Below are 27,562 nucleotides of genomic sequence, written 5' to 3'. Positions count from 1 at the left end.
GTCCTGCCCCCCACACCCTTGCTCTATAGCTGTATCCCTTAAGCCTGTCCCATGGCCCTGCTCCATAGCCCTGCGCTACTGCCCTCACACAGCGGCCCATACCCACGCCCTGCAGCTCTGCCCCACAGCCCAATCCTTTAGACCCGTTCCATGCCCCTACCCCACAGCCCGGTCCCGTTCCCCTGCCCCACGGCTCTGCCCCACGGCGCCGCCCCACAGACTCGGGCTGCCCTCGGGGGCGGGTATTCCGCGAGTGCGTGGGCGGGGCCTGCCCGTTCAGCTGTGCGCACGTGTCCGGGCGCGTGGGCTGCGGGGGCGGGGCCTGCGCCCAGGGCTGCGGCTGCCCCGTGGGGACCTTCCTGCACCGCGGAGAGTGCGAGGGGGTGAGCGCCGGGACGGGAACCGGGATGGGGATAAATGGGGATGGGGATGGAGATGGGAATGGGGTGGGAATGGGGTGGGAATGGGGATAGGAATGAATGGGAATGGAGATGGGAATGGCAATGGGAATGGCGATGGGGTGGGAATGGAGATGGGAATGAATGGGAATGGAGATGGGAATGGGGATGGGGGGGAATGGGGGTGGAATGGGAATGAGTGGGAATGGAGATGGGAATGGGGATGGGGGGGGATGGGGTGGGAATGGGGGGGAATGGGATGGGGTGGGAAGGGGGATGAATGGGGATGGGAATGAATGGGAATGGAGATGGGAATGGGAATGGGGATGGGGTGGGAATGGGGGGGGGGGGAATGGGATGGGGTGGGAATAGGGATGAATGGGGATTGGAATGGGGATGGGAATGGGGATGGGAATGGGGATGAGGGGGATGGGGGGGAATGGGGGCGGAATGGGAATGAGTGGGAATGGAGATGGGAATGGGGATGGGGGGGATGGGGTGGGAATGGGGGGGAATGGGATGGGGTGGGAAGGGGGATGAATGGGGATGGGAATGAATGGGAATGGGAATGGGGATGGGGTGAGAATGGGGGGGGGGAATGGGATGGGGTGGGAATGGGGATGAATGGGGATGGGGATGGGAATGGGGATGGGGTGGGGATAATGGGGATCGAAATGGGACGGAATAAGAATGGGATGGGAATAGGGGTGGGAATGAATAGGGATGGGGATGGGAATGGGGTGGGATGGATCACACCTGGGGTCATGGAGGAGCCCAGGACATGGGCTCACCCACGGGATGTTGAGGGATGCCCAGGTCCATGGATGCTTCTGGGGGTGGTGGATGCTCCCTGAGGCCATGGGTGCTTGCTGCACGCTGGGTGCTCCGTGGGGCGCTGGGCGCCCCCGGGTCCATGCTGTGTTCCCGGTGCTCCGGTGCCGGTGCGCAGGAGTGTCCGTGTGCGCTGCCGGCCCAGCTCCTGCGGGAGCTGCGCAACGGATCCACCGGCACTGCCGAGCCCCGGCTGCTGCCCGGGCAGGAGCTGCCCGCGGGGGGCACCGTGCGCACGGCCTGCGCCAACTGGTGAGCGACCGCGACCCACACTGCGACCCACAGCCAGCGCCTGCCCCACCGCCCCTGCACATGTGGTGCTTCCCTACCACCGCCTACCCCGCGGCCCTTCCCTGTCACCCCGCTGCCCTTCCCCACCCCTCTCTAACACCACCACTACCCCACATCCCTTCCCCACAGCCCATTGACCCTTCCCCACCACCACCTACCCCATGGTCCTTCCCCTCCCATCACCCAGCCCCTTTCCACCCTCACCCAGCACCCAGCTCCCCTTGCCCATCACCCCATTGCCCTCCCCGCCACCCTGCTGCCCCCCAGCCCCACAGCGACCCTGTCGCTGCCCCCCAGCACGTGCCGTCACGGCCACCTGAACTGCACGGAGCTGGAGGGCTGCCGGCGGGATGGGGCTTGGGGGTCCTGGAGCCCCTGGAGCCCCTGTGCGCCCACATGCGGGGGGCTGGGGCTCAGCACCCGCCAGAGGGGCTGCACCAGCCCCACACCTGCCCATGGCGGCCGGGACTGCACCGGAGCCCGCACTGACACCATGTACTGCCGGACCCCCGACTGCCCTGGTGCGTCACAGCCCCATCCCAGCCCCTCTAATGGGTCGCAGCCCCATCCTGTCCCCTCTGCTATGGGTCACAGCCTTTCTGCAATGTGTTATGGCCCATCCCTCCCTGTCCCCTCTGCCATGGTCACAGCCCCTTGTGTCCCCTCTGCCGTGGGTCACAGGCCATCTCCATTCCTTCTCCTACGGGTCACAGCCCAGCCCCAGCCCTTCTGCTGTGGGCCGTGGCTCATCCCAGACCTTCTGCCGTGGGTCACAGCCTCATCCTGTCCCCCTGCTGTGGGTCACAGCACATCCCCATTCCCTCTGCTGTTGGTTCCATCATGCCAGGCCATAGGTCTCAGCCGTATCCCCTCTGCTCTGCAATGAGTCCCATCCCCATTCCCATGTCACGATCCACATGAGTCGCAGCCCCGTTGCCTCTGCCCTGCCGTGGCTCCCATTCCCATCCCCATCCCCATCCCCTCTGTCCCACGGGGCCATGGGTCCCACGGGGGTTTGGAGGTGTCACCGTGTTCTCTACCCCCAGCCATGCCCACCCCCACACCGAGGCCCAGCCCCACATCCCCGAGCGCTGAGGCTGAGGGAGGCTTTGGGCCCTGGTCCCCCTGGAGCCCCTGCTCCAGGAGCTGCACCCGCCCCGAGGCACCAGCCACCAAGAGCCGCAACCGCTCCTGCAGCGGCGCTGGGGACTGCAGCGGGGAGAGCGAGCAGCAGCGGACCTGCAACCTGCCCCACTGCGACGGTGCGGCGTGGGGGCCTGACCCACAGCGTGTGGGGCTGTGGGGGGAACCTGCCCCACGGCATGCGTGGGCCACGGGGGGGAGCCTGCCCCGTTGTGTGAGTGGGCTATGGCAAGGCGGGATGGACACCCAGCCCCACTGCACAGAGAAGCTACTGGGGGGGTCCTGCCCCATCTACAAGGGTGGGCTATGGGAGTGAATGAACACCCTGCCCCACTGCAGCAGTGTGCTATCTGGGGAACCTGCTCCAGTGTGCGGGTCAGTTATGGGAGGGAGACACCGTGCCCCACTGCATTATGGGGGGGGACATGCCCCACTGAAAGGGTGAGCTATAGTAGGGGGAGACACTTCCTGCCCCACTGCACTGGGGAGCTATGGGGGGCCCTGCCCCACTGAATGTGTGGTTTATGGGGGGGGGGGGACATCCTGCCACGCTGCACTGGGGGGGCCATAGATGGGGAGCTGTGTCCCTTGGCTCATGGGGGCGGGGGTCCCACAGCACCCCCCTGCCCCGGTGGGGCCTGCGACTGCGAGTGGATGCCGTGGGGCCAGTGGGGCGGCTGCTCCCGCAGCTGTGGGGGGGGGCTGCAGCTGCGCCTGCGGGCGTACACCCCCCCCGGCCCGGGGGGGCGCTGGTGCCCCGACATCGGCAACGCCAGCACCGAGCATCGCGCCTGTGGCCTGCGCCCCTGCACCGGTGTGGGGCTGGGGGGGCTGTTGGGGGGCTCGGGGCGGGGGGGTGGGGGGGCTGGTAGGGGATTGAGGGGCTTCTTGGGGTGTTTGTTGGGGTGCTTGGGGTGGGCTTGGGGAGCTCGGGGGGATTGTGGGAAGTTGGGGGTCTCAGTGGGATTGGGGTGTTTGTTGAAGGGTTTGGAGAGGGACTGGGGGCTCAGGATGGGTTTGGGGGGCCTCTTGAGTGGCTCAGGAGGCAATTGGCGGGGTCTTGGAGGAGTTTGGGGGTCTTGGAGGACTTTGGGGGCTTGTTGGGGTGGGCTTGGGTGGCTTGGGGGGATGTTGAAAGGGATTGGAGGGCTTGGGGTCTTTGGGGAGGTTGTGGGGGGTCAGAGGGGGCTGATGAGGGGACATTGCAGGGGATCTGGGGATCCCGGTCATCGCCCCACACCTGACACCCCCCCCCCCCGCCCCATGATGCAGTGGACGGCGCCTGGTCCCCCTGGAGCCCCTGGTCACGGTGTGACCGGACGTGCGGGGGGGGCCGCTCCCTGCGCAGCCGCTCCTGCACCCGGCCCCCTCCCAAGAACGGGGGTGAGCCCTGCCCCGGCGAGCGGCACCAGCTGCGGCTCTGCAACCCCCAGCCCTGCGGTACGGACACGGCACCGGGGCACCGGGAGTCACCGGGAGTCAGTCGCTGGGATCACCGGGGTCACCGGTGTGTGTCGGTGCCGCCCCCAGGGCAGAGCTGTCCCCCAGGCACGGTGCTGGTGCCCTGCGCCAACCGGTGCCCGCGGCACTGCGGGGACCTGCGTGCGGGGCTGTCCTGCGGGCCCGAGGAGCGCTGCCGGCCCGGCTGCCGCTGCCCCAACGGTGAGTGCGGCCCCGTTCGGCTCGGGGCCCCGCAGCCCCACGCCGGTGCCGTGTCCCCACGCGTACCCGTGCCCCGCAGGGTCGCTGGAGCAGGACGGCGGCTGCGTGCCCCTCGCCCGCTGCGAGTGCACGGATGCGGCCGGGCGCGGGTGGGAGCCCGGGAGCCGCCACCGCGACGGGTGCGAGAGCTGCGAGTGTGACAGCGGCCGCCTGCGCTGCGTCCGCGACGGGTGCCCCCAGCCCCAGTGCAGCTGGAGCCCCTGGGGCCGGTGGGGGCCCTGCACCGTCACCTGCGGGCACGGGCGGCAGCACAGGCACAGGTGGCACCGGCCGCGGGGACACATGGCGCGCACAGGGGATATGGTACCCTGGGGGACACACAGCACCCGGGGGGGAAGCGTGACACTTGTGGCAGGGGGAAACGGGACCTGGAGAGGACACGAGAGATACGGCTCCCAGGGGATACAGAACCCATAGATATGGCACCCGGGGGATGTATGGCACCTGGGAGGGGACACGGCGCATGGGGGACACATATTGTATGGGTGGGACACAGCATGAGAGAGGTACGTATGGCACTCATGGGACATGGAAGGAAATGGCACCTGGGGGAACATAGCACCCGGGTGGGACACATGGCACCTGGAAGACATATGGCACTTGGGAAGGGATGGCAGCACCCCAGGGATACACAGGGTACCTAGGGGACTTTGGCACGAGGGGGGGGACACAGCACATGGGGGACACATGGAACTGAGGCAGGACACACAGCACGTGGGAGGCACTTACAGCACCCAGAGGACACTTGGTGGGGGACATGGCGCCTGGGGAGGACTCGGGAGACACAGCGCCCAGTGGAGACACATGGCACCTGAGGAGGACGTATGGGATCATATGGCACCTGGGGGAAGGGGACATGGCACATGGGGGACACTTATGGTACTGAAGGGGGACACAGCACCTGGAGGGCACACGTGGCACTTGCAGGGGAGGAAATGGCACCTGAGGGGGACACGGCACTCAGGGGAGACGCCTGGCACACCTGTACCCAGGAGATACAGCACCCAGGGACATGGCATGAAGGGGACATGTGGCACCCGTGGGGGGACACGGAGCACCCAGTGGACACCCGGGACAGGTGCTGCCGTGCCGCTCCATGCAGTGGGTGACCCCGGTGTCCCCCCAGGACCCCCATCGCAGTGGCGGGTGCTGTGCCATGCGAGGGCCCGCAGGAGCAGAGCCGGGAATGTGCCGAGGGGCCCTGTCCGGCCCTGTGCCCGCGGGAGGGCGGCAACGGGAGCCTGGGGGAGAGCTGGATGCAGGGACCCTGCCGGCAATGGTCGGTGAAGGGACTGGGGTGGGGGGGGGACGGGGAGATAGAGACAGAGATGGTGATCAGGATGGGGGCCACCGCGGTCCCCACCCACCCGTGTCCCCACAGCACCTGCACCCCCGAGGGCATCCAGTGCCAGGACATCCCCTGTGATGGTGAGTGCTCCCGCTGCACACTGGACCCAGTGAGGGGACGAGGGTCAGGCCGGGTCCCCGCGGTGCCAGTGACCTCCGTGTTGTACAGACCTCTGCCTCTGGGGGTCGTGGGGGCCCTGGGGACCCTGCCAGGACCCCTGCAGCGGTGGCTACCGCCTGCGTCATCGCCGGCCCCAGCACCCGGCGGGTGACCGACAGTGCCACGGTGCCCGTGCCCAGACCCAGAGCTGCAACATCGCTCTCTGCGCAGGTAATGCCCGCATGCGGTGGGTGCTGGTGGCGATGCCGGTGCTGGCGCCAGTGCCTCACCCTAACACTCGCCAATGTGCCCAGGCGAGGGGTGTGATGAGCGTGGACGGGTCTTCACCGTGTCCTGCGCCAACCGGTGCCCCCGTGCCTGCGCTGACCTCTGGCCCCATGTCGAGTGTCTGCAGGGACCCTGTGAACTGGGTACGTGCACGGAGCTGCAGCAGACCCTGACCCATAGGGTGGTGTCCCGCCCCATAGCACAGTCCCCTGCCCTATATCACGGCCTCCTGCACCATAGCACACCCTCTACCCCACAGCACATGCCTGTGCTCCGTGACACAGCTCCCCACCTCATTGCACAGCATCCTGCCCCATAGTATGGCCCCTTGACCAATAACACATCCCCAGCCCTCTAGCACATCCCCCACTCCATAACATGCTCCCCTGCCTCATAGTAGACCTCACTCCTCATAGAATGGCCTCCTGCCTCACAGCACAGCTCCTGCCCTATAGCACAGCCTCTACCCCATAGTACACACCTGTGCTCCATAGCACAGCTCCCACCCCACAGCATGGCCCCAGCCCCGTAGCAAACCCCACCCCATAGCATGCTCCCCCTGACCCTAGCACAGCCCCTCTCCCATCAACCCTGCCCCACAGCACCGGCTGCCCCCCAGTGCACCCATGTACATCCCCATGGTGAAGCCCCCCTGGCCCACCATGTCCTTGGGAGCACCCACAGCACCCATCGTTGCAGCCCTGCCCCTCTGTGCCCGTAGGGTGCCGGTGCCCCCTGGGACAGCTGCTGCAGGACGGGCTGTGTGTGCCAGTGGACCAGTGTCGCTGCGGGCTGCCCACTGCCAATGGCACCCGGGAGCTGTGGCCAGGGCAGGCAGTCGAGCACGGCTGCCACAACTGGTGGGTGCCACCATGGTGCGATGGGAGCCTTGTGCTATGTGGCACAGCCCGTGGGCCAAGACTGATGCTGGTGTCACTCCTGGCACAGCACCTGCAGGAACGGGACCTTCACCTGCCCGGCACTGTCATGTCCTGTCTATGGGCCCTGGTCCCCGTGGAGCCCCTGCTCCCGCAGCTGCGGTGGCGGCAACACTTCCCGGCACCGTCAGTGCCAGGAGAGCACTGGGGGGGAGCCCTGCAGTGCCACTGACACTGAGGAGATGGCTGAGTGCAACCTGCAGCCCTGCCCCAGTGAGTGCCAGCGTGGTGGGATGATGGTGGAGTAATGGTGGGACCGCAAAAACGTTGGAACAGCAGGATTGTAGCAGGCTGATGGGGCAATTCTGGGATGATAGTGGGACAGTGGGACAGCAAGGGATAATGTGTTGATGGTGGAGTGGCGGTGGGATGGTGGCTGACAAGGGACAGTGGGATGGTAGCATGATGGCAGGACAATGGTGGGGCAGTCACGATGGTGGGACAATGATGGGATGTTGAGATGGTGGCGAGAAGGTGGGATGGTGACGGGATGATGGTGGGATGATGGTTGGATGGTGGCAGAACAATGGTGGAACAGTGGGACGATGTTGGGATGGCCAGCCAGGGACTGTGGTACAATGGTGTGGTGACGGTGGGATGACAGTAGGATGGTGGTGAGACAGCGGTGGGATGATGGCGGGACAATGGCAGGACAGTAGGGCAGCAGGAGAATCGTGAGACAGTGGGATTGCAAGTGATGGTGGGATGACGGCAAGATGGTGGGACAATGGTGGAATGGTAGTGGGACAGTGGGATAACGGCAGGATGATTGACACCAAGGGACAGCAGGTTGGTGGGACGATGGTGGGACAATGGAGGGATGATGGTGGGACAGCCAGGGGTGGTAGCACAGTGGGACGATGCAGGGATGATGGAGGGATGGCAGGGGGATGGTGGCCATCGAGGCCCGTCGCTGACCCCGCACCCCGCAGGCGGCTGCCGGCTGAGCCCCTGGTCCCCGTGGAGCCGCTGCAGCACCACCTGCGGTGGAGGCACCTCCGAGCGCCGCCGGGAGCTGCTGCCCGGGCCGGGGGAGCCGTGTCCCCTCCTGCCGCCGCCGCTGCTGCTGCTGCACCGCGTCTGCAGCGCCCACAACTGCTCCCCGGGTAAGGGGTGGGCGCCGGGCGGGGGCGCGGGGCCTGGGGGGGCCGGTCCTTGTGCCGCAGCCGCCGCTCGCCCCGCAGAGTGCCCCGGCGGGCAGCGGCTCGGTCCCTGCGCCAACGCCTGCCCCCGGCACTGCGCGCACCTCGGCCCCGGGGCGCGCTGCGTGACACAGAGCTGCCAGCGCGGCTGCGCCTGCCCGCACGGACAGGTACCGACAGCGGGACCGGCACGGGCACCGGGACCGCAGCAGCACCCGGGGGCCCTGCTGCACCCTGGGACCCCTCAATGTCCTGGGAACCACCAGCACCCAGGGACCTCACTGCCACCCAAGGGGCACCACTGTACCGTGGGGAATCCCCACCACCCAGGGACCCACCCTCATCACCCCAGGGACACCACTGCACCCCAAGGACCCCACTGCACCCCAGGGACCCAGCTGCCACCCAGGGACTCTTCTCCACCACTGGGGACCCCTGCCACCCTGAGGGCCCCAATGTCACCCCAGGAATGTCACTGTAGGGTTCCCGCACCACCCTGGGGCTCCCACTGCAGCCCAGGAACCCACCACCACCCCAAGTACCCCAATTTCACCCCAGAGATCCCCCCCAACCCTGGGTACCCCGATGTCACCCCATGGACCCCAGTGTCACCCTGGGGAGTCCACTGTCACCCTGGTGACCCCACACCATGCTGAGGAGCCCTGCCACCCTAGGGACCCATCTCCGTCCCAGGGACTTCACCCCAGGGAACCTTCTCCACCCCAGGCAGTACCCCTATGCTAGGGAACCCCCATTACCGTGGGGACCCCATTTCCACACCACTTCCTCCTGGGTGGGGGTCTTGTGTTTTGGGGTCCGGTCAAGGGGGGCTTCCCGCGTCCCGTTCCTACTGGTGTTCACAGGTGCTGCAGGACGGGGCCTGTGTCCTCCCTGCACTGTGCCGCTGCCACCTGCCCCCCGCCCTGGCCGCAGCACATAACCTCTCCCTGGCACTGGAACTGCCACCAGGCACCAGCCTGCAGCACGGCTGCACCCGATGGTGAGTGCTGGGGATGGGGGTTACCGTGGGATGGGGGCTGGCAGGGGAGTGCTGATCCGTCACCTGTGTCTGCAGTGTCTGCATCCACGGCACCTTCAACTGCTCCCAGGAGGAATGTAATGGTGAGAGACCCAAAATCCCAGCCCTGTGCCCGCACCATGGTCCCCATGCCATGGTTCTTGCATCCCTGTGCTATGGTCCACATACTCATACCATGGTTCCTGCAACGTGGTGCCTGTGACATGGTCCTTGTGTTGTAGTTCCTGTACCGTGGTCCCCATGCCTGTGCCATGGTCCCCACAATGCCCTCTGTGTTCTGGTTCCCATGCCATGGTCCCTGTGCCATGTCACTTTTCCACAGTCCCCACACCAGGGTCCCCGTGTTGTGGTCCCCATGCCTGTGCCATGGCCCCTGTGTGGTGCTCCCTGTGCCATGGTTCCCATATCCATGCCATGGTTTCCACACTGTGGTCCCCATTACTGTGATGCACTCTCCATGCCACTGTTCCTGTGCCATACTCCCTGCACTATATTCACTGCACTGTGGTGCCCATGCCATAGTCCCTGTGCCGTATTCCCTGTGCCATGCCCCCATGCTACAGCCCCACATCTCCTGCCTGTGGTCCCCATGGTCACCCTGGTCCTCCTGCTTGGTGACATGTGGGACGGGTGAGCAGCATTCCCAGCATCACCCGCTCTGGCAGTACCAGTGTGCAGGGGCAGAGTGCCAGGGGCCTACCATGTGCCACAGCCCCTCCAACCTCCCCCCTGCCATGAGTGCCCCCGGCTCCACTCCCTGCCCTGGGCACGTTGAGGCCACACGGTGCCGGTGCCATGTCCCTGTGCCACACGCAGCCTGTCCTGCCGGTGAGCGCTGGCAGGGCCCTGAAATGCCGGACAGCTGTGACCAGAGCTGCGGGGACATTGAGGAGCCTCGGCATAACTGCAGCATCCCCCTGGCCCCTGGCTGTGCCTGCCAGCCCGGGTACTACCGCAACAGCACCCGACATTGTGTCCCGGCCGCTCACTGTGAGTGCCGGCATCGTGGACAGCTGCACCAGGTCAGCAGCGACAGGGGCTGCGGGTGGGGGTCCTGCGTGTCTGGGTGCCCCTTGTGTCCCCCCATGGCCGGGCTGAGCCCTCTGTTGTCCCCCCCAGGCCGGTAGCACGTGGCAGGATGGGTGTGAGAAATGCCGCTGCCAGGATGGGAGAGTGACCTGTGCTGCTGCTGGCTGTGCCCCACTGGCCTGCCCTGAGGTGTGGGGGGTCAGATATAGGAGGGACACATTGAGGGGGAGATACACGAGAAGAGGGGACGTGTGGGGAAAAAGAGCATGTGTGGAGCAGGTGCATGTGGGTGCAACACGCATACGGCGGGGGCGTGCATGGGCAGGAGGCATGTGTGGGGAGGGGACATATTTGAGGCAGGAGAACACTTGGGCAGGGGTCACACATAGGGAAGGGGCACATGGGGATGGGGTGTACGTGGGGAGGGGACATGCGTAGAGAAAAGGGCACTTGTGGGCAGTAGTGTTCACGGGGAGGATGCATGTCTAGGGAGGGCACATGTGTGTGGAGAAGGCCCTGGTGGGGAGGGGACAAGGGTGGGAAGTCTTACAAGAAGGGGACACGTATGGGGAGGAGGTCCCTTTCTTGGGGGTCCCACACGGGGAGGAGGTCCCATGGGTGCAGGTCACACGTGGTTTGGGGGTCTCCCATGGTGGGATCTGACCCCGCCATCCCATCAGGGCACAGTGAAGGTTCGGGAGCCAGGGGGCTGCTGCCCTGTGTGCCGGGAGAAGTGGCCGGGTAAGGTCCCCACATCCCACGGTGGGTCCAACACCCGCCAGCACCCCGCGGCACTGAGGCATCGTGGTGTCCCCCACACTGTGCCACGTCCCGCAGAGGAGCCGCCCGCCGCGTGCCGGCGCCTCACGGAGCTGCGCACCATCTCCAAGGGCCCCTGCGCCCTGCGCCATGTCGAGGTCTCCTTCTGCGCCGGGCACTGCCCGTCCCGCACCACCGTCACCGCCGAGGTCAGCGGGGCCTGGGGAGGGGGGGGGGTGTCGGGGTCCGCGGTTGGACCCGGTGCAAGCCGCAGCGCGTCCCGGCAGGAGCCGTACCTGCAGAGCGTGTGCGAGTGCTGCAGCTACCGCCTGGACCCCGCCGGCCCCGTGCGCGTCCTGCGGCTGCCCTGCCCCGGCGGGCAGAGCGAGCCCGTGGTGCTGCCCGTCATCCGCAGCTGCCAGTGCAGCCCCTGCCAGGGTGAGCACCCCTGAACCACCACCCCCCCCCCCCCCCCGCTGCGGGGCAGCACCCAACGCCTTGCACCCCCACCCGGCTGTGAGTGCAGCACCCTGAGAGCCCAGACCCCTCTCCCACAGGTGGGGATTTCTCCCGCCGCTGAGAGCCCTCCAGGGTGCTCCAGACCCTGCTCCCCTCTGCAACAAACCTGCGGGAACAGCCCCCACATCCAGCAACAGGGACTGGGGGGGCACTGGGGGGGCACTGAGGGTATTTTGGGGGACTGGGATGGGTCCGGGGGATACGGCGGGGGGGGGGGGGGGGGGGACGACGCGGGGGGGCTTGAGGGGACTGAGAAGGGATTGGGGAGGATCAGGGGTGGGAATGGGAGGGACTGGAGAAACGGAGGGACGGGAAAGGTTCAGGGGGCAGTAGGGAGGGCTGGGGAGAAACGTGGGAGGGTTCAGGGGGTAATAGGGAGGCATGGCAAGGGACCGGGGTGACTGGGGAGGGCTTGAGGAGGACCAGAGAGGGTTCAGGGAGACCATGAGGATCCAGGGGGGACTGGGAAGGGACCAGGAAGGGACTGGGGAGAGCAGGGCAAGACCAGGAGGGGTTGGAGGGAGACAGAGAGGGACACTGGGAATGACTATGAAGGGCTCAGGGTGGGCCAGGAGGGACTGCAAGGGGACATGGGAGGGGACCAGGAAGGGCTACGGGGGGGGGGGGGGGGGGCAGAAGGGTCTTGGGAGGAACTGGGTGGGGTAAAGGTTTGGGGTGATAGGGGGGCCTGTCCCCAGTGCCGGTGTGCAGGGGGTGTCATTTCCCCATTGTCCTGCTGCCAGCCAAAGCCTCACCAGGCCTGTCCCACAGGTGTGAGGGTTCTCCAGGGGCACCAACACAGCACAACGCTGCGGTTCAATTAAAACTGCCAATCGCTTAATTGTGGTCTGTTCATTAGAGCGGTGCGGGATGGGGGGGGGGGGGGGGGGGGGGGGGGCTGGAGGGAAAGGGGGGTTGCTGACTCTGGGAACCAGCATCGCTTTTGCCAACCATGGCACGGCCACGTGCTGCCACAGCGGGAGCGAGGGGCTTGGGGAGCTCCATCAGGCAGGGCCATGGGGGTGGGATGGGATTGGGATGAGATGGGATGGGGACAAGGTGGGACACAGCTGGTTCTGGTGAGCTCTGGCACCCCAACATGGGCAGTGCCTCTCACCAAGACAAGCCCACATCCCTCCAGCTCCCTCGGAAGCCCACAGGCAGATCCCAACCTCTCACCATGCCCCACCAGAGACAGGGATCTAGGGATGAGCGAGGGGACGCCAGCCCCCTGAGCCAGGCGCATGCACTGCTGCAGCGCTTGCTGCGTCATCACCACTCAGCAGCTTTTTACTCACTGTCGGGGTGGGAAAGTAAAGCAGCCACTTCCCCCGGCCCCAAGCACCATCCTGACTGCACCATGACTGCTTACTGCATCCCCCCACCCCAGCAGATGGTTGGGTCCCCATGACCTCCCCACCAACTGCGGTTGTCCAGCGTTCCCAGGAGGATCCAGTGTGGATGCTTCAGGGCAGTCCATGATGGAAGAGCTGCCATTCACTCCCCATTCACACATGGGTGCTCTGGTGAAGCTGACATGGGCTGCTCAGCAGCAGTTCTGGGGGGTGCCAGGTCATGGGCCAGGGGTGCTGTGGGTGCTGTGGGTGCAGCATCTGGTCCCCACATCCCAAAACCGCTTCTCACAGCCACTACATGGAAGGGCTTCAGAGATGGACCCGCACGTGCCATCAGCCGGTCCTGGTGCACCCACTGGTGCTGCCCCTGGATGCAGTCCTTGCCGCATCCACCACACTGCGGGACCCTCTTGACGGTGTGGCCATGGTGGGGGACGGTGCTGGTGTTTCTGCTGTGGAAGCCCTTGCGGCAGAGAAGGGCCGCTTCCCACTGCGGATGCGCTGGCGGGTGACTGGGCGGCGCTTCTGGCTGAAGGGGTGGCCGCGGTGCATGTTCTGGTGCTGCATCAGATCCCGGCTCTTGCCGAAGCTCTTCCCACACTCAGCGCAGGCACTGGGGCTCTGGGGGCCAGTGTCAAGGTCCACCTGGGTGACGTGGCTCTTCTGGTGCTGCTCAAGGTCACCGGAGCAGGGGAAGCTCTGGGTGCATCGGGTGCAGGTGAAGGGCCGCTCTCCTGAGTGGCTCCGTGCATGGACGTCCAGCGCCGCGTGGCTCCGGAAGCTCTGGTTGCACTCGGGGCACGTGGGGAGCGGCTTCACCCTGGACAGACCCCGCTGACGCCTCCCACTGTGCTTGGGCACTGCTGGGAGCCGGGTGGTGGGCACTGGCAGCACTCCAGGGACCTCCGGTTGCATGTGGGTGACTCCAGCAGCTGGGGAGGAGATGTGGGGTCACCACTGGGATGGGGAATCCCAGCCCATCCTGGTGACCAGAGCTGCTGGGTCTGAGGGCAGGGGGTGCTGCTCCTGGTACCTGGTGCAGGAGCTCGGCGCCTGCGCCGTGGCAGGGACAGGGATGTCGCACATGGAGTCAACTCTCGCTCCAGCTTGGCAATGATCTCTGGCTTGACGGTGAGATAGCCTGTGCCGGCAGAGAGAGCATGCGCTCCCATGGTGCCCCCTGGCTCCTCCCGAATCTGCTCCCTCACCCTCTCCTGGCTGCAGCTGTGTCTGCCCTCCCACAGTCATTCCATTCCATCCCCATCCTGTCCCATCTCCATCACATCCTTATCTCTAACCCATCCCTATCTCATCCTTACCCCAATCCCATACCCATTCTGTTCTACCCCATCTCATTCCATCCCATCCCCATCCCCATTCTGTCCCATCTCCATCACGTCCTTATCTCTATCCCATCCCTACCTTACCCTTATCCCTATCCCATCCCCATAGCCATTCTGTTCTACCCCATCTCATTCCATCCCATCCCCATCCCCATTCTGTCCCAACCTTATCCCCATCCCATCCCAACCCCATTCCATCCTATCCCCAACCCCATTCTGTCCCATCTCCATCTCTATCCCATTCCATCCCATCCCCATCTTCATGGCATTCCATTACATCTCCATTTTGTTCCATTTTCATCTCCATCCTATCCCACCCCCATCTGCATCTGATTCCCATCCCATCTTCACCCCATTCCCATCTCTATCCCATCCCACCAGAACCACTCTCCGCAGGAAGCACCACCAAGGCGAACCCTCCCTATGTCCACCACAGCTCTGCCAGCACTCAAGCCACAACAGCCATGGCTGGATTTCCCTCCAAAGGCCTCCTTTGGCCAGAAGGGTGCACACCCAAGGGGATGAATTCCGCCCCAGCAGCACCAGGAGACTCCTCACCCAGCGAGGCAACTGCCTGGTAGTTCTCCAGCATCACCTCCCGGTAGAGCTGCCGCTGCCACCCAGACAGCAAAGCCCATTCCTCAGGGGAGAAGTGCATGGCCACGTCCTCAAATGTCACCAGCATCTGCAGTGGGAACCACACTGGGTCAACATGGCTGGGCCTGACACCTCTGCTGAGATCCTGCCGGCCAGCACTGAGGGCTCCTGCATCCCGGGCAGCACCGGCAGAGCTAGGAGCATCCCATGCCACAGAGGGGCAGGGCACAGGGCTGCAACATTAGGCTTGAGGCCAGGAGCCGCCACACTCTTGCCTGTGCCACGGCTCCATGGGCCACTGGCATTTTGTGACAACCACACCAATGGCACCAACCATGGGAATCCCAGCCCTGGAGCTGGCTCATCACCAGCGCCTGACCCCCACCTTGCCGGAGCAGCCTGGCCCTGGCATGTCACAAGCAGATGGATTCACAGGTGATGCTTATCCAGGCAGACGGTGGTGGGATGCTCCAGATCCTACCAGTGATGCCAGTCCCATGTGTAGCTGCTCCAAGACCTGATCCCTGCCAAGCACAGCAATGTGGGGAATAACAGGGAGGCCAAAGGGCACTTACTGCTGACAGCACTGGGCCTTGGGCTGGGGACCTGGAATATCACCAGCAAAGGGAGCTACCCAGTGAGCATCACCCCTGGTATGTCGGGGTTGGAAATGGCAATGGAAACAGGGCAAATGGGATTTGAGGAACCCCCAAACACCCGACCCAGGCTCCGGTGCCCGGGGAGAGCCACGGGAGGATGATAGGGGGTACCAGGGGGTCCTGATCCGGCCGGGAGTGGGAAGTGCCGGGTGGGGCCGGCAGGTTCGGGGGGTCCCGAGGGGGTGTGAAGGGGATCCGCTCTCGGCGGGGGGTGTCTGGGGGTGTCGGCGCCCATCCCCGTGGCACCAGGCCGCCCCCCGCCCCTCCCGTACCTACCGCGGGGCTGCGCCGGTCTGGCTGCGGGCGGGGACAAAGGCGGCGCTGGGATCCGCCGGTACGTCAGCCCCGAGCAGCGGCAGAGCAGCTCGGGAGGTGTAGTCCGGGGGGTGCGGGGAGGATGCGCGTGCTCTTCCTGCCTCCATCCACTGGGATGTGGGTGGCCCCCTCCCTGGTGACCTTCCCGCCCAGGGGGGATTGGTGCCCCCTCAATCCAGCTGTGGGATGTGGGTGTCCCCCCAAGTTGGCCAGGAAAGCAGGTGCCCACCCCAGTGACACCATCCCCAGGGAAGCAGGTTCTCCCCTGCATCCAGCTGCAGATAAGTGGGTCTCCTCGCCCCCCCCCCCCCCCCCCCCCGCCGTGGATGCAGAAATACCTTCCACCAGACCAGGCTGCTCCAAGCCCCATCCAACCTGGCCTTGAACACTGCCAGGGATGGGGCAGCCACAGCTTCTCTGGGCAACCTGTGCCAGGGCCTCACCACCCTCACAGGGAAGAACTTCTTCCTCACATCTCATCTCAGCCTCCCCGCTGTCAGTTTAAAGCCATTCTCCCTTGTCCTGTCCCTTCCTGCCCTTGTCAAAAGCCCCTCTCCAGCTTTCTTGCTGGCCCCTTTAGGCACTGGAAGCTGCTCTAAGGTGTCCCTGGAGCCTTCTCTTCTCCAGGCTGAACAAGCCCAGCTCTCTCAGCCTGTCTCCAGAGCAGAGGTGCTTCAGTCCTCAGAGCATCTCTGTGGCCTCTGGACTTGCCAACAGCTCCATGTTCTTCTTACGTTGTGGCCCCAGAGCTGGATGCCAGGCTGCAGATCGGGTCTCACCAGAACAGAGAGGGAAAATCCCCTCCCTTGACCTGCTGGTCACGCTGCTGGTGATGCAGCCCAGGGCACAGTTGGTTTCTGGCCTTCAGGCACACACAGCTGGGTCATGGGGAGCTTCTTGTCACCCATAATGCAAAATGTTGGGCTGCACTTTTTATTAGTTTCTGTATCGGGGGAAATAAAAAAGAAGGTGCTATAAATACGTGTGTCCAGCAGCCACCCCCTAGCCCCTTACTTGCCCCCACACAGCCAGGAAGGGGTTAACCCCCCACCATCCTGTGGGCAGCTACAGCACCAGGCGCTGTCCCATTTTACAGTGTTAGGGACACAAAAACTGGCACAGGGACCCCTGGCCCCACTTCTCCCACCACAATTCGCTTTTGGAACGTTTCTGAGCAGCAGCTCTTGTGTGGAGGACACCAGTTTGTGCCATAACACAAACCCTACCATGATGTGGGGATCCGGTGAGGCTGGAGCACCAGCTCCAGCTCCCAATCAGAGCAGGGTGCTACCAAAAGCTGGCAGCATCCCCTGCCAGCGCCTCCTCCCTGGCATCTGGCAGTTGGGAAAACCACTGATCCCACCACATCACTGGCCCCGCAGCAGGCTCAAGGCTCTGGTGATGGTCTCATTCCTCCCCTCACCGCTCCATTGGTGGGAACACACCCTGGGCAGGATGTCGGGCTGTCCCCACAGTCACCAACCCCTACTTGTACTTGGAGAACGGCACAGGGTGCTGGGTGCAGGGTACAAGGAGCGGGTGCACAGGGAGGAAGGGGCTGAAGGGCTCTCCCTCGCGGCACCGGGAGAGGATCCTCTCCTCAGCATGCCCACGCTGGTGCACCGTCAGCTCCTTCTTGTGGGCAAAGACGCGGCCACACTCAGTGCAGGGGTAGACCCGCTCCACGGCGTGGGTGAGGTGGTGCGTTCGCAGGTTGCCCTTGTACTTGAAGCTCTTCCCGCACTCGAGGCAGGTGAAGGGGCGCTCGCCTGTGTGGATGCGCTTGTGCTTCATCAGCGTCGTCTTCAGGTTGAAGGTCTTGCCACAGTCGGTGCAGGCGAAGGGGCGCTCACCTGTGTGGATGCGCTGGTGGGTGATGAGGGTGCCCTTGCGGTTGAAGCTCTTGCCGCACTCGGTGCAGGTGAAGGGCTTTTCGCCGGTGTGGATGCGCTGGTGCTTGATGAGCTCGCCGTTGTGGCTGAAGCACTTGCCACAGTCGGCGCAGGCGAAGGGCCGCTCCCCCGTGTGGATGCGCTGGTGCCGCGTCAGGTCACCGTTGCGGCTGAAGCTCTTCCCACACTCAGAGCAGCCGAAGGGCCGGTCACCGATGTGGATCTTCTGGTGGAGGATGAAGGTCTTCTTGGCGCAGAAGCCCTTGCCGCACTCGGCACAGATGAAGGGGCGCTCACCACGGTGGATCTTCTGGTGGGTGAGGAAGTTGGCCTTGCGGTTGAAGCTCTTGCCACACTCGGTGCAGGAGAACGGCTTCTCACCCGTGTGGATGCGCTGGTGCAGGATGAAGGTCTGCTTGGAGCAGAAGCTCTTGCCGCAGACAGTGCAGGAGAATGGCTTCTCACCAGTGTGGATGCGCTGGTGTCGCATCAGGTCGCCCTTCTGGCTGAAGCTCTTGCCGCAGACAGTGCAGGTGAAGGGCTTCTCCCCGGTGTGCACCCGCAGGTGGGTGACGAGGTTCCCCCGGTGCTGGAAGCTCTTCCCGCACTCGCTGCAGGCGAAGGGACGCTCGGATGCGTGGCTGCAGGGTCGCTGCACCGGCTTGGAGCTGGGGGCCGTGGTGCTGCCTGTCCTGCAGGTGGAGGACGGGACGTGTCCAGTGCCACTCACTGGCACCACCAGAGCCGTGTCCATCACCTGGCAGAGTCCCCATGGCTTGGGGGTGACCCTCTGTCCCCCGGGCACTGCCGGGCTGTGCTGGAGATCAGACACGGTGCCCTGCGCCTGCTGCACCGTCCACTGGCTAACATGGGGTCGGGGCCCCAGGGAACCCCCCTCAGCAGCCCCCAGGCAACCCCCCTCAGCAGCCCCCAGGCTCTGCTCCAGCTTTGATGACCCTGGTTTCATCTCCTCCAGCTCCTCCTTGCCACTGATGCCTGCCAAGAGAAGGGACCATGCGGTTACCTCCTGTGAGGTCCCACAGCTACGTTCTTGGACACCACCAGAGCTGTGCCCATCGACACAGGCACAGTGCAGCCATGGCACTGGGGCCACCGTGACCCTCTGTGTCATCAGGGCACCAGTGTCTTGTCTCCATCTCAGCACTGTGAGCAGGGGTGGCATCACTGCTGCTGACCCCAGGGAGGTGCTCACACCTCTGGTACAACACACGCACTGTCTGCCTGGACCTGTGGAAGAGCAGCACCATGTGCCTGCACACCAAGAAGCTCAGCAGGATAGCTGGTGGTGGGACCAGGGGCTCTCCCTGCAGCTTTCTGCTGGGTCTGGGACATGGCTGAAAGAGGGACATGGAGGCTGCGGGTGTAGTGGGAGCTGTGGTGGAGGCAGCTCCAGCCCCAGGAACCTGATCATGGAAAGCCCATGGTAACACTGCCCCAAGGTCGCTGGGCAGCCCATGAGGCAGTGGGACCCAGAAGGTGCTGGTGGGACCTTCAGGGCTGCCTCCATCTGCACATCACCTCCCCATGTCCACAGCCACTCATGGCAAGGGGGAGCCCCGACACCACAAACCATGTGCAAGTCGGGCTTGTGGCAAGGAGGCACCAAAGCCAAAGTGCTGAATGAAGCTGTAAATGTAAAGGGGAAATCATATCTGCAGCTGCAGCCAGTGCCGGTCACCAGCAGCACCCACCACCCTTGTCTTTGCTCTTTGTAATGCCTGGCTCAGCACTGCACCAAGTGTGGCTCAGCCCCTCTGGCAGCAAATGCAAAGGACCCGCAGGGGTCTGCAACCCCTCAGAAGAGTTTTCTTCTCCTCCCATCACCCAGAGTGTGGGATGGGAATGGGGTGTCCATGCAGCATCTCACTGCTGCCGAGAGCACCACCCCATCTCTGGTCCCATCCAGAAGCCCCTGGTGCTTCCTCGGGAGCTGCAAGGACCTTTCAGTCAAACCCATCACCGGAAGATGCTTTAAGGTCCATATCAGCAGGACCTGGCCATTTCCATCAGGGTGACCTGCCCCAGTGAGGAGCCCTTCCCTGCTCCATGCACAGCAAGCCAGGCACTCACCCCAACACCCCCCATCCTGCCAGACCCATGGAGCTGCCCCAGTGCTCACCTGTGCCACTGCAGTAGTCAGGAGCTCCTGTGGGACACTCGATGTGCAGCTCCTCTGGCTCCACCTTCATGATGACCTCGGGCTTGGCATCGCCTGAGAGCAGAGAACGGTGCTGGGTGGGTGCCAGCAGGGCCACAGGTGACGCAGATGGGCTTCACATCCCAGCCAGCAGCGCTACCAGCGGCAACGGCAGGGTTGGGTTTGCATGGGCACTCACTGAGGCTCAGCGGTGCCACGGGACAGAATGCCACTGTCCCCTGGGTGGTGTGGAACAGCGTCACCATCATCCCCAGGCTGGCACAGGACAGTGTCACCATGTCCTAAGTGGCACTTGGAGGGGATCAAGAGGGGTGGCTGCCCCTGGTACATGCCCGGCTTCTGCCCACTGCCCAGCTCACCCACCCCATTCCCCCTGGCTGTGTCTCCCTGTATTCCCCACCCCACTCACAGGCCATGTCAAGAGGGGTCACGTCCTGCCCTGGAGAGCCGGAGCTGTAAATTCCATATGCCACATCTTCATCCTCACTTTTCCCAATGACTTCAGCCTTGATGCCTGTGGAAGGCAGGGAGGGAGGGAGGGAAGGTGCTGCCCGGAGAAACTGGCATGGGACAGGGGACTCAATCCAGGACAGGGGACTCAATCCTGGGAGCCACAGCTCTTGCCGAGCTCCTGGCCCTCACCCAGCTGCCTGCTCTGCTCACCAGTGCCAGGGACACCAGGGCCAGCAGCCTCAAGGCCCTGGGGACACCCAATGTAGGATTCATCCTCTGGTTCCGTTTTCACCACGATCTCACCCTTCGCACCGTCCCAGCCCTTTCCTGAGGAAGACAAACTGCATTACACTAGCACTGTGAGCAGTGCCATCACGAGGTCCATGCTCCCTCCAGGCATGGAGGGAAGCAGGGGGACTGGACTCCCATCCATCACCCCCGGCTGCCCTGCAAGGACCTTCACCTGACCATAACTACGGCAGCAGCCAGTACTGGGTATGGCATCCCCAGCAGCAGCACCGTGCTGGCTCTGTGCAAGAGGCACCTCAGCCCTTGGGGTCCCATGGCACGGGGAGCTGCGATGTCCCTGGGTTGCTGGGGCAGCCAGGACCTGCAGGACATCACCTCACCTGTGCCACAGGGATTGGGCACCACCTGGAGCCTCGTGTCCAGTGGGTTCCCCCCAAACAGCGGCTCCTCTTGCTCCATCGCTGTGGTCCCACCAGAACCTGCTGGAGAGATGGGAGACTCTCTGTCAGTGCCCTCCCCATCCCTGGGCATCCAGGGGATGCCAACCCCAAGGTCTGGGCTCCAACATGGGTGCCAGGTCAGGCCATCATCACCTGAACAGCCACCCTGGCTGCTCCTCACAGCCCAGCAGCCACAAAGGTGGGGGTACAGGATCAGAGCAGGCGAACCCCAGTACAGGGATCCCCTGACACCAGTGTGGGGCTCGGCACCAGCATGGGGTTGGGTATGCAGGGTTCCTGCACCCTGGCCCTCTTCAGCTTGAGGGTCACCGGAGCAACCCAGTGGTTCTGGGAGGTGAAGGCTGGCTGTCCTCCTCCTCCTCCTTCTCATCCTCCTGCTTGGCTACCTGCCTGCTCCAAGGATACCCTGCTCAGGCAATGGGTGCTGCTGAGGGACCCCTGCAAGCACTGGGGCAGCAGGACCAGGGTGCTCAGGGGTTGATGGGGTTTGGCCCCTTCCGAACAGGAGGGCTTTGCTCCGGGGTTCCTCGCCTCTGGCTGCCCAGGAGCAGGACCAGCCCCAGGCAGGGATTTCAGGTGAGTGTAGTTGGAGCCCGTAGGAGCCACAGAGCAGGCACCTTTCCCACACCCTGGGACCATGGATCTGTCACTCTGCACCCATCACACCACTGACGGGATGCAGGGCTGAGGGGCAGCCCCACAGCCATGGGGAGGATGCTCCTCTTATGGGATGCTGGCACCCCCACATCCCTGCCACCCTCCGTGCCACCCCCCACCCCACCCCAACCCCTGCTCCCGCTGTTGCACTCACCGGGAATGGGATAGGGTTTGGGGCATGTTCCCCCCCACCCCCGCACGGGACTACCCCGCTCCCGGTATGTCCCTGCTCTGTTCCCCCCACGGCGTGTTTAGTCCTGGTGCCCCCCCCGCCTGTCCCGGTGTCCACTACCTTTGTCCCAGCGTCCCCCGGTGCCCCCCGCCTGTCCCGGTGACATGCTGCTTGCCTCAATACCGCCTTCCCGGTGCCACCCTCCCGTCCAGTGCCCCCCACTCCCAGTGTCTCCCTGCCTGTCCCAGTGCGCCCCCCGCTTGTCCCGGTGTGCACCCCCCGGTGTCTCCCCGATGCCCCCGCCGTCCCGGTCACCCCGACAGTGCCTCCCGTCCCGTCCCGGTGTCCCCCACCCGCACCACGGCTCCAGTCCCGGTACCGGTCCCCGCCCCCGGCTCTCACCGGCGATGGCCGCGGAGCGCACCGGGGCTGCGGCGGCGCGCGGGGCGGCAGACAAAGGGCCTTGGCCCCGCGGGCTGCCGGGAGCCGTAGTCCGGGACCGGGGCCCGCCCCGCCCGGTGCTCCGGGGTCCCGGGCAGGAGCGGGCGGTGGAGACCGGTGCTGGCCGGGGAGGAGGGGTGTCAGTGCCGCCGGAGCTCTCACCGGCAAGCACCGTGGCACTGGGCTTGGCGACAGAACGGGAATGTTGAGTAGGTCGGGTCATGGAGGAGGCACGGGGGATGGATTGCAGTGGGATGAGGGACACGGGGATGTGGGGATATGAGGACATAGGGAAGCGGTAGGGGCAGACCACCTAGATAGATTTGGATTCCCTGCAGGATGGCAATGCTTGATTCAGCCATCCCAGCCGCTGGCAATGAGACACATCGCTGGCACCAGTGATGACAGCACCAATTCTGCACGGATGTGTTTATTCCCCTCCCTGCTCCACCTGCACAACATTATTCATCTGCCCCAGATGTGTGCAGCAGTGGGAAGGGGATGGGAGTGAGGTAGGGTGATGTTATCCCAAGTGGGACAGGGAAGTGAAAGGGGAAGAGAAACAAAAGGGAAAGGGAAAAGGGAAAAGAGAAAAAGGAAGGGGAAAGGAAAAAGGGGAAAGGCGAAAAGGGAAAGCGAAGGGAAAATTCCAGCCTGAGGGGGCCTTCACCGACCATCCAGCCCAACTGCACCTCATCCATGAGCCCTTGAGAATGGATGCTCCGGGTCCCCTGATCAATGCCTGGGCAAGGCCTGGCACCAGGGGAGGAAAATGAGCAAAAGGAGAGCAACACCACCTCTGCACCTCCACTGCCTGCACCCCTAGCCCAAGGCCCCTCGGGAGTTGCTGTTCCCCCTCTGCTGTCCCTCCACTTTCATTCCTGCCAAAGGGATTCATTAACCTATGAGGAATTGTGGACATCACGGTGCTCCAGGACTCAGAACACACCTATGCTTGCCTGGGACTGGGGAGCCAGTGGCAACGGTGCCCAAGGGAAGAGCTGCTGGCCCAGCAGCCTGTGCCGGATATTGCTGGCACCCCGGGGTCCCAGACCCAGCCATGCTCCCCACGCTGGGGCTCACAAGCCCTGGGGTGCCCACCCAGACAAGCAGCGGGACAATGGCAGAGCACAATGGGTGAGTTTGGGAAACCTGCTTTCTAAAATGGCAGCTTTTACTTGAGGGATGTTCTTCATGGCCACAGTGCAGGGGTAAATCGACTCAAGGGACCTTAGGGATAGCCCACTGCCGCTGTTGACTTGCCATGGGCTTTTGCCAAGGGCATGTAGGAACAGGACAAGGGGAATGGCTTTAAATTGACAGAGGAGAGGTTTAGATTGGATCTGAGGAAGAAGTTCTTCCCTGTGAGGGTGGTGAGGCCCTGGCACAGGTTGCCCAGAGAAGCTGTGGCTGCCCCATCCCTGGCAGTGTTCGAGGCCAGGTTGGACGGGGCTTGGAGCAACCTGGTCTAGTGGAAGGTGTCCCTGCCCATGGCAGGGGGTTGGAACTGGATGGAGCTTTAAGGTCCCTTCGAACCCAAACCAGTCTATGGTTCTGTGATTAGTCTATGGAGCAGCAGCAGCACAGGGTAGCCACCTTCCGTGCAGTGATGGCCACCAGCTAAGCTGGGGAGGAGTGAGGTGAGATGCACAAAGAGCCAGAGCCTCCAGCCACAACCGCTGCAATCTCCTTCCAGCCCAGGGGTGAAGCACAGGGCATCACCCTCCTCCCTCAGATTGGGTCTGCACTCCAAAAGCCCAGGCACGACCAGCAAAGGGACTGGGTGCTACCAGGGGGCCCATGACACCCTATGCTAGGTATGCCCGGCAGGTTATCCCAGTGCTTGGATCATGGCCGCCTTCTGAACACAGGCAATATCCTCACCGTTGAGAGCCTTGGAACCATGGCAGGTTCTGGCACAGGGTCTAGTGCTATTTGGCCCTCCAAGCCCCCAGCCCCACCCCAAGGGGAGACCAAGAGCAGAAGTGAAGGGCTCTGGACATAAGCTGCCGCCACGATGCAGGATGAGGCCCTTTTGTGCTGCTACAAGAGACCAGACCCCACACTTGTATCGCTCGCTTCTACTTTAAATGCAGACAAGAAGACACCCTCCACACAGGGGCAGGGCACTGGTGGGACCGGGAGAACTGGGAAGTGCCCTGGAGGGATATTCCAAGGCCTGAAGAGAAAATGAGGTGCTCTGGAGGGATTTCCCTATGTCCAAAAGGGCGTGGAGCACAGGGATCACAAATCCTGGATGGGCACTGGGAGGAAGGCACTTTGCATCAATGAAGTCAGGCCCTGGGGGCAGGAAGGGGCTCCTCTGGACCCTCCACATCGGGATAAAACTCCTCCTGAGCTCCATAGCAGCCACAGCTACTGCTGGCAGCCAGCCTGCTCACCCCCTGTGCAAAGGCTCCTGGCATCGCGCTCCGCATGCTCACGCTGGTGCCTCAGGAGCTTGCTCTTGGACCTGAAGCCCAGGTGGCACTGGGGGCAGGTGAGGGTCTGGCAGCGGCGGTGCAGCCTCTTGTGGGTGATGAGGTTGGCCTTGTTGCGGAAGGACCTGTCGCACTGCGGGCAGGTGAAGGGCCGCTCGGCCGTGTGCACGCGCTGGTGCGCCAGCAGGTACCCGCTGCGGCTGAAGCAGCGGCCGCAGACGGGGCACTTGTGGGAGCGCTCCTGCACGTGGCTGCGCTGGTGGATGATGAGGCTCTCCTGCCAGCTGAACCTGCGCCCGCAGCGCCCGCACCGGAATGGCCGCTCCTCGCCGTGTGCCGCTCGGTGCCGGCTCAGGCTGGCCTCGTCCTTGAAGCACTTCTTGCAGTCGGAGCACTCGTGGCAGGCATTGCCGGCGGCATGCTCCTTGAGGTGCGCCTGCAGCTTGCGCTTGTGGAGGAAGCTGTCCCCACACAGCGGGCAGCAGTAGCTGCTCTCGCTGCCGTGGCTCGCCCGGTGTCGCAGCAGGTCGCCTTTCAAGCAGAAGGTGCTGCCGCACTCGGTGCAGACGTGCCGGTGCCGGCCCCCATGTTTCTTGTGCGTCAGGAGGCTGCGGTGGTGGCGGAACACTTTGCCGCAGGCCCTGCACTGGTAGGAGGGTGCCGGCTGCAGGTGCTCACCCTGGTGTGTGCGCAGCCGGGCCTCGTCCTTGAAGCTCTGCCCACACATGCCACAGATGAGAAGCGCCCCGGACACCAGCACCTGCTCTCTCCCCAATAGCCCCTGGGGGGAGGCTCCGGCCCAGGTCTCTGTGTCACACAAGCTGGAGCGGAGTGGTGTGTACCACACCTTGGCCGCACTGGCTTGCACTGTGCACGGGACCCAGCATCCCTGTTTGTCTTCCTCAGACAGCTCCTCAGCAGCAGCCGTGTCCCAGGCAGCTGTTGGGAACAGGGAGTCACATCATGGGGACACCCCAGCACAGTGCCCACAGCGCTGTCCCCCTGCCTGCTGCAGCCTCCCCTCATCCCTGCAATGCCCACGGGGCAACTGGGCCAGGGGGCAGAGGCGGGATGCCCTGACGAGGATGACACCCGGCAGGGGCTGGTCTCGGTGGCCACCTCACCTTGCTACAGCACCACCAATTTCCCCTCCCAGTGCCTCAGGCCATGCCAGTGTCCCAGTGCTCACTCACAGGTTCCAGAGGTGTCAGGAGCTCCCCCGTCCCCTCTGCCGCAGGGGTCCCCCACATACGACTCCTCCTCAGCCTCCATTTTGCAGACAAACTTGGACTCGGAGACTGTGCAGAAGAGAGGACCTTCAGTGTCCCTTGAGCCACCCCAGGAGTGTCACTGTCACAGAGGCTGTGCTGGGGGGCTGCCGGCTGCAGAAGCAGCAGGTCCAGGGAGGGCTGCCGGTGCTAATGCCGGCTGTGACAACAAACTGGGATGCAGCCGGATGGGGAGCAGCAGGGACAGGGAACCTGGAACCGTTACTCCTCACACACTGGGGATAGACTCGGCAGGTCAGGCTGTGACCCGGACCCCAGCCAAGCCTCTGGAACCCCAGCTCAGTCCCGGGGCCCCATGAGCTCCGTGCAGGGCTCATCCTTACCCAGGCTGGCAACCAGGTCCCGGTTCTCCAGCATCACCTCCCAGTAGAGCTGCCGCTGCCACCGCATCAGCTGCCCCCACTCCTCGGGGGAGAAGTGCACGGCCACGTCCTCGAAGGCCACCGCACCCTGAGAACAAGACGGCGAGAGGAGGGGTCCCGGGGATCCCGCAGCAGCACCGGGACCCGGCGCACACACCGCCTCCCCCCAGCCCGCTCCTCCCTCCCGGCCCCGGGGTCAACGGGAGCCACGGGCAGGAGCTGCCTCCACGACCGGAAATGGGTGCGGGAATGGGACCGGGGCACTACCTCCACCCCGGGATACCCGGCCCCGGCCTTACCCGCTGCATCTCTGCCCGGGGCACCACCGCCACCCGGGAGAGCTCCGGCGCCAGCGCCTCGATGGCTGCCGGAGAGGGCCCGGAAGGGGACGGCGAGGGCGGAACCGGGACCGCGATGGGCGGTGGGAAGGGGCGGAGCGTCGGCACCGGTTGGGGAGGGCACCGGTTGGGGGGAGCAGCGGAGCGTCGGTCCCGGGCACCGGGAGCGTCACCCCTGGCATGCGGAGCCCCCAGGAGCACCAGCCGCGGGCTCCGGGTGCGCTCGGTGTCATTGGAAGGGACCGTGGGGACCAAGCAGGGCCCAAGGGCTCCCAGCAGCAGTTCCCTCCCCGTTGCCACCACGCGGAGCGGGGGCCACCAGCTCCCCTTGCCGTCCCTATGCCCTCACATGCATTTTGCTGCCCTCCCCGCAGCCTGCAAAGCTCTGGATGGGGACACGGGGCGGCCCTCGAGCCCGTGAACCTTCCCCTATAGGGGTCCAGCCCTTTGGTCCCACCACTGAACCACACCGGGTCCCATGGGGTGTTGTGCTGCTGGCGCCATCCCTGTGGGTGTTTTGCTGTAACTCCAGGTGCAGGGATCCCCTGGGGAGAGGTGGCTGGGGGGCTTCATGCCCCAGGGCTCTGAGAGGGGCATACTCCAAAACCAAGGGGAATTGCAGGTGGGAACTTCCCTGAGCAGAGTGAAGTTTGGCCTCTGCTCCTCTGCCCCATGCCGAGTGTGCCAGCCCCGGGGACGGACAACCCTCCAGTGCTGGGGGAAATTCCAGCTCAGCTGCTGCCTTGGCAGCCAAGATCTGCACCTGGCAGGTTGTGCTGGGAATGAGCATCCACCAACATGTCCCAGAAGGGA

General features: G+C 64.4%; 2 protein-coding genes and 1 long non-coding RNA gene across 3 annotated transcripts in view; 1 reads left to right on the top strand and 2 right to left on the bottom strand.

Annotated features, from left to right (window-relative positions):
* The window catches only part of LOC130595844 (SCO-spondin-like), a 31,134-nt gene extending 19,428 nt beyond the window's left edge, over positions 1–11,706 (top strand). Inside the window, exons 57-80 of the mRNA XM_057402885.1 lie at positions 116–383; positions 1,348–1,481; positions 1,818–2,041; positions 2,567–2,782; positions 3,280–3,477; positions 3,936–4,103; positions 4,194–4,325; positions 4,405–4,645; positions 5,512–5,664; positions 5,767–5,813; positions 5,902–6,063; positions 6,147–6,263; positions 6,842–6,980; positions 7,069–7,271; positions 7,991–8,164; positions 8,243–8,370; positions 9,064–9,200; positions 9,276–9,322; positions 10,056–10,261; positions 10,359–10,457; positions 10,949–11,009; positions 11,106–11,236; positions 11,315–11,465; positions 11,585–11,706. Coding sequence (XP_057258868.1) covers positions 116–383; positions 1,348–1,481; positions 1,818–2,041; positions 2,567–2,782; positions 3,280–3,477; positions 3,936–4,103; positions 4,194–4,325; positions 4,405–4,645; positions 5,512–5,664; positions 5,767–5,813; positions 5,902–6,063; positions 6,147–6,263; positions 6,842–6,980; positions 7,069–7,271; positions 7,991–8,164; positions 8,243–8,370; positions 9,064–9,200; positions 9,276–9,322; positions 10,056–10,261; positions 10,359–10,457; positions 10,949–11,009; positions 11,106–11,236; positions 11,315–11,465; positions 11,585–11,607 — 3,559 coding nt within the window. The 3' untranslated portion in view covers positions 11,608–11,706. The remainder of the gene's footprint in view (positions 1–115; positions 384–1,347; positions 1,482–1,817; positions 2,042–2,566; positions 2,783–3,279; positions 3,478–3,935; positions 4,104–4,193; positions 4,326–4,404; positions 4,646–5,511; positions 5,665–5,766; positions 5,814–5,901; positions 6,064–6,146; positions 6,264–6,841; positions 6,981–7,068; positions 7,272–7,990; positions 8,165–8,242; positions 8,371–9,063; positions 9,201–9,275; positions 9,323–10,055; positions 10,262–10,358; positions 10,458–10,948; positions 11,010–11,105; positions 11,237–11,314; positions 11,466–11,584) is intronic.
* Positions 11,707–16,780: 5,074 nt separating this feature from the next.
* On the bottom strand, positions 16,781–26,784 carry LOC130595804 (zinc finger protein 883-like). The gene is made up of 5 exons (XM_057402823.1): positions 26,711–26,784; positions 26,373–26,499; positions 25,954–26,058; positions 24,898–25,699; positions 16,781–18,318 (listed from the first exon to the last, which is right to left on the bottom strand). The coding sequence occupies exons 1-5, from the start codon at positions 26,717–26,719 to the stop codon at positions 17,301–17,303; spliced, it is 2,061 nt and encodes a 686-aa protein (XP_057258806.1). The 5' UTR covers positions 26,720–26,784; the 3' UTR covers positions 16,781–17,300.
* Positions 19,825–20,688, bottom strand: LOC130595805 (uncharacterized). The gene is made up of 3 exons (XR_008971397.1): positions 20,550–20,688; positions 20,296–20,400; positions 19,825–19,940 (listed from the first exon to the last, which is right to left on the bottom strand). It is a non-coding gene; the product is annotated as an uncharacterized LOC130595805 (long non-coding RNA).
* Positions 26,785–27,562: the final 778 nt, after the last annotated feature.

Source organism: Pezoporus wallicus, unplaced genomic scaffold (genome assembly GCF_028554395.1).
Source record: "Pezoporus wallicus isolate ANWC-B61680 ecotype Strahan unplaced genomic scaffold, APGP_CSIRO_Pwel_v1 contig_8057, whole genome shotgun sequence".
NCBI classification, from domain to species: Eukaryota; Metazoa; Chordata; class Aves; order Psittaciformes; family Psittacidae; genus Pezoporus; species Pezoporus wallicus.
The sequence above is the reverse complement of the archived record's forward strand: the minus strand, read 5'-3'. Positions and strand labels throughout refer to the sequence as shown.